Source organism: Haliotis rubra, unplaced genomic scaffold (genome assembly GCF_003918875.1).
Source record: "Haliotis rubra isolate DU_JTF1 unplaced genomic scaffold, ASM391887v1 Scf1450, whole genome shotgun sequence".
Lineage (NCBI taxonomy): Eukaryota > Metazoa > Mollusca > Gastropoda > Lepetellida > Haliotidae > Haliotis > Haliotis rubra.
In genome coordinates, this window is record NW_025765393.1 from 85,996 (window position 1) to 91,703 (window position 5,708).

Here is a 5,708-nt window from a genome sequence, read left to right on the forward strand (position 1 = left end):
TGTGACAACTGCTCAAGTTACTGGTAGCCGGAATGCTATCATTAAGGGCAGGTAGCATGGTAGCATTGGCCCAATGCTGGTACTGGTGCCGCGAGTTACGCTTGTGCCGGCAACCGGCTTACAGCATTGGCACAGCAGTAGGCCACAGCGGGCGAGCCACTGTCTCTCAGCGGCCAGCTGGTACCAGTAGATTCCCAGCAGAGTAGCAGCATTGACCCATGTGTTCTAAATTTAAACACTTTATCAGTTCATCTGCCCGAAGCTACTTTTAGTAGTGAAACTTGAAGATTAACTTACAAATATATCTCAAAAGCCCTTGTCCAGTTTCATACAATCAGTGCACATTTATTTAGGCTATTATAATCTAATTATAATTTATAAGAAACTACAAACAATGGAAACTTTTGAAACATATACATTTGCTGCAGACTATCAACTGAGGAATTTCTCCTTTGAGCGGTATCTTCCACCATTGTTCACTCTTGCTCTTGTCCGAGGTTTTACAGATTTCAAGTCCATTTTCCACGTGATATTCTAGGATCTTTTAAAGAAAGGTATAGTCCACCATATAGTCACTGTTTTAAAATATATGTAAACATGTTACTAAAAGATAAATGGGTTATTTGGAAATGGTTGTAATTTGATACGTAAGCACCATTGAGTTAAACGTGGCCATCCTCTCCATTTACTGCAACATTTTGTTTCAGTATTATACTTGTCACTGTTTTCTGTAATCAGAAATACATGTATATACTTTTCAGTACCACATTAGGTAACAATTGCATATCTGACTGACTGGGATTGTTAAATTCTCAAATTATATTTTGAAAAGAAAGTATTTGAAATATACAAAATTGATAGAGTGAAATTTTCATTTTAACATCACATATTAATCAAAATTGAAAAGAACCCCAGAGGTAAGGCAATCTAGAATTGTCAGAATTTCTAGACTTAAGAAGGCTCCTTTAAATTCTTGCTCCAGGGTCTGGACGACAGACTAACTAGAATATTATTTGATTTTTTAGATAGAATTGTACGTTGTATTTACCGGTATATTGACTTTATCAAAATGAATGACTCGTATTGGACATCTCGTCGTAAAGTTAGAAAAAGGGTTTCAAATCATTTAGAAGCTTTGGCATCAGCCAGCAAATATGATTTATTTGAAAACCAATATAATGCTGAGGAAACTCTAACATCAACGTCTGTATCACAAGCAAGTCAATTTTTAGCATCTACAACAACATTTTCTGATGAAGGCTCATGTAGTGATGAAGATGTCGTTAATGATGAAGATGAATATGACACAATTTATGAATTTGAACAAAATGCAAGTCATGATTATCAAAAAACTAGCCATGCAACAAGTAGTTCTGAAAATGACAGCTCTGAAAATGATTATAGAGACAAAGATGAAATAATGATGTCAAAACTTAGCGAATGGGCAGTCAAATACCAGGTTCCTCATAGAACAATTTCGTCACTATTAGAAATTCTACGTAATGACTACCCTTCTCTCCCTAAGGATCCACGTACATTGCTTCTTACTCCTCAGAGTTACGCTGTGAAAAACATTACAGGGGGGCAGTACTTTCATTTTGGAATTTCAAGTTCTTTATCATATCAGCTTTCTGATAGAATGGAATTCAATATTCCTGGTAAGCAAGTGAAATTTCAAGTGAATATTGATGGTTTACCTGTTTTTAAAAGCACCTCAATGCAGTTCTGGCCAATACTTGGTAGAGTCATCCATCCCTTTCTTGGTCAACCATTTATCATAGGCCTCTTCTATGGGGCTTCCAAACCACCAAAACTTGGTGAATATTTAAACGAATTTGTAGAAGAAATGAAGGGTCTTGAGCGTGATGGGCTAGACCACAATGGCCTCAAAATTGAAGTTTCCATTTCATGTTTTATATGCGATACACCAGCCAGGGCGTTTGTTAAAGGAGTGAAAGGCCACAACGGTTACTCTGGTTGTGATAAGTGTCTTCAAAATGGTAAATGGTTGAACAAGATGACATTCCCAGAAACAAAAGCACCTCTAAGAACTGATCTTCAATTTGATGAAATGGCTGATGAAGAGCATCATTTATTCAGATCACCACTGAATCAATTATCAATAGGTATGGTTACCCAGTTTCCACTTGATTATATGCATTTGGTCTGCCTAGGTGTCATGAAAAAACTGTTGTTTTTATGGATGAAGGGTCCCGTTTCTGTAGGATGTAGAATTGGAGCAACTGCAATAAACAAACTGTCAGATAAGCTAACTCTGTATTCAAAATACATCCCAAGGGAGTTCTGTAGAAAAGGGAGATCTCTCAGGGAAATAGACAGATGGAAAGCAACAGAATATAGATTATTCTTATTATATACTGGGCCGGTTGCCCTAAATGATATTTTGTGCAATGCCGTGTACTTAAATTTTCTGCTTCTTTTGTCGGTATTACCTGTTTAGCAACCCCGCTACTAGTTCCAAATTATTGCGATTATGCCAAAGACAATTTGTGTCTTTTGTTGAACATTTTTCGCGTCTTTATGGCAATGATATGGTTGTTTATAACCTGCATGGTTTGGTACATCTATCACAGGATGTAAAAGGTTTGGTCCCTTGGACAATTTTTCATCTTTTCCTTTTGAAAGCTTCTTAGGCAAATTAAAAGCTACTTCGAACACCAAAGTGCCCCTTCAGCAGATAATAAGACGTTTAGGTGAAAGTCAGGTACCTCTTCACAAAGGTAAACATGTTTCTGAGAATCAAGGTGTAAAGTTTGAACATTCAGATGGACCTATTTTATCTAATTTAGGATACGTGACACAATATAAAGAAATCCACATGGACCGATTCTTTTTGTCAAAATCAATTGGAAATAGCTGTGTTAGTATTAACAATGAAGTTGTGATAATAAAAAATATTGTACAGAATGCAAACAAAGATATTTTAATCATATATGCTAAGTTCCTATCCAAAAAAGATTTCTTCACTTATCCACTTAAATCGTCTTCTATTGGAATTTTAAAGTTTCACATTTAAGTGACCATCTGTACGTTGGGGGGGTATCACAAATTCAAAAGAAATATGTTATCTTACCTGAAAAAGAATCATTTATTGTACTTCCTTTGCTACATCTAAACATTCAGTAAAGTGTGTATGTTGTTTCATTGGTACAGAAAACAGTGACATGATACTGCTAATTCTATACACAACCTTTTTAACAGTAAAGATGCTATTCTAATCTGTAAATTCAAGCGACAAGTGCTTTATAACAGGAAATGTACCACATAGTCAAGTTCCAAAAGACTAATGAAGTGGGGATTGTGCCACACACTTGGCTCCACGGAAGAGAGTACTGCTTTTGGCCCAAGTTCAAAAACAGTAACCAACTGGACAAGGGAGTGAAGACCTGCTGCCTCCCAGACAAGGATACATGGAAACTGTATACCATCACAGTCATGTACAGTAGTGGTAAGTATAAACGACTAAAGCTAATCAGTGTAGTTTAGTTTATCTTTAATTCTGAACACGTTTCATACTAATTCATTCATTTAAAAAATAATTATTATTAAATGATAGGTCATTGTTAACAAGATGACATACTGGCATAATGATGAGTTAATTAAATGTGTTCTATAATAATTACAGAATCGTATGACAAGGTGAGGAGAAAACTACCCCTGGCAACTGATATGTCTAACCTCGACACGGAGGCAGAGGATGATAGAGAGTCAAGGAAAAGAAGGTACCAAAATACATTTGAGTGAATATGGTTAGAAGCGTGAATATAAACATTTAACACTTCTTTAAATAGATATGATTTGTCATCACAAAATTACAAGATGATTGTTACAAAACTAAATAATTGATAATGATTTAGTGTAAAGGCTTCAATTTGAGCTCTTTGAATTGTTTGCATTTCTAAATACATTTTATAAATTCGAACTTATTTTTGATTTCAGACCAACTGGCAGGTACTTGAGTTCGAGCTCCAGCTCAAGTGATGAGGAGACACAAGTGGCAAAGACCAAGGAGTCACGAGCGTCAAAGTCCTCTGTGCCCATGCCACCTTCTCCACCTCGCCTTAGAGTTTCTCCCCAGCCGCCTTCTCCTCCTCGCCTTCCAGTCTCTCTACCTGTGGCACCGTCTCCACCCCTACCTACACTGTCGGTCCCGACCAGCCCACGGCGATCCCCCAGGCGACGGATCTTACCCGAACCATGTCCATTGCTGTCCCGACAGGATGTATGGAGGCCCAGTCACTCACCAAGTTCAACAGTGGGGGCAACTAGAGGTGTGTATGATAATAATGGTTAAACATTTATGCTTTATATTACTTATTTAAAAAATGTATCAACTTGATAATGGTAAACATTTGTGCTCAACAGTACTGATGAAAAACTATTTCCACAACCTGCACAATTGTTAATTGTTTATTTTGTTTCTATTTTCAAAACTACCAGGGGAAGTTGTTGAACTTGTAAAGATCGTGGAGTCAACTCGAGCAGTGGCTCTTGAAAATCAGAAGCTGCTTCACCAGGTCCTGAGGATTCTACAGTCTGGCTCCACGGACTTGACACCAGCTGAGGAGTTGCATCTCCCCCCTCAAAACCATCGAGGAACTGAGGGAAACTAATACTTCTCTGGAGGATTCCTCCAGATTGAGATCAGCGGTAAATATTAATTTTGTTTTAGATCAATTTCATTCCTTTCACTACTTGAGTTATTCAAACAATTGTTACAATCCAAGTCCAATTAATAGTGATTGTTGTACGGAATATTACTCTTACATGGCCATAATATATAGTTATAAACGCTAGGGAAGTTAATTATTGAAAAATTTACAATCCAACAGGTTGGGCAACTCGGAGTGGCAGGAGGCGTGTCAACAGGAGACACAATACGCAGAGTTTTGACAATGCTAATGACAAACTCGGTCGCCAAGCAGGTGAATTGGAAGGGGACTTCAGGAAAAGAACCCTTCCAACAGATGAGACTGAAGGAAGTTGTTATCAGTAAGTACTCAGTCATACGATCCATTTACGTAAGTTTGACTTCATATAGGACAATACATAATAACAATATACATTAATATGTTCAATGAAATTGGAGAATTATTGATACAGCAGCTTTATTTATTTTGTTCTATCAGCTTCAGTTTCCATTTCAGAGGCAGCACGGAAGAACCCGGTACGTTTAAAGGCGTCCGACAGCGAGCTGGAAAGCCACATTAAATTGTGGTTCCGATATGCTCCGGACAGGGACGGTGGGAGGAGGGAGAGGACCCTGCTTGCCAAGCAGAAGAAGAGCGCTGCTGCTGCTGCTACTGCAGCAGCTGAGACAAGCACAGAATAAACTGTGTACTTATCTGCTATCCTATTGTATTCATTCATTCAAATTTTTATTTCATTGCATTCTATTATAAGAGAGATAATTAAAGTTGTTAAAATGCATTTAATTTTTTGTTTTCTGTTTTCAACCGCGTATATTCAACTATTTAAGATATATACACATTTCAGCATTATTGAATTTCATATCTCAACACAATTCTAAGGTATTTGTTAAAGTTCTATATTTTTGTACGACATATAATGATATGTGAACATATGTCCTGTTTGTTATAACGTTTTTATTTCATTCTTGTTCAAAAAACCTTAGGATTTAACTTACAGTTGGTAATTACTTTAGCAATAAAGTGTCAAAGCCCTAC

At 37.1% G+C, this 5,708-nt stretch overlaps 2 protein-coding genes across 2 annotated transcripts; both read left to right on the forward strand.

The window, feature by feature from the left end:
- The first annotated feature begins 286 nt into the window (after window positions 1–286).
- Window positions 287–4,995, forward strand: LOC124269519 (amyloid beta A4 precursor protein-binding family B member 1-interacting protein-like). The gene is made up of 6 exons (XM_046704547.1): window positions 287–554; window positions 3,274–3,469; window positions 3,647–3,743; window positions 3,961–4,292; window positions 4,462–4,671; window positions 4,854–4,995. The coding sequence occupies exons 2-5, from the start codon at window positions 3,277–3,279 to the stop codon at window positions 4,632–4,634; spliced, it is 795 nt and encodes a 264-aa protein (XP_046560503.1). The 5' UTR covers window positions 287–554; window positions 3,274–3,276; the 3' UTR covers window positions 4,635–4,671; window positions 4,854–4,995.
- Window positions 4,848–5,451, forward strand: LOC124269518 (the record flags this gene model as incomplete). The annotated part of the gene is made up of 2 exons (XM_046704546.1): window positions 4,848–5,013; window positions 5,169–5,451. Coding segments are annotated over 2 exons (351 nt in total), but the record flags the coding sequence as incomplete, so codon positions are not given.
- Window positions 5,452–5,708: the final 257 nt, after the last annotated feature.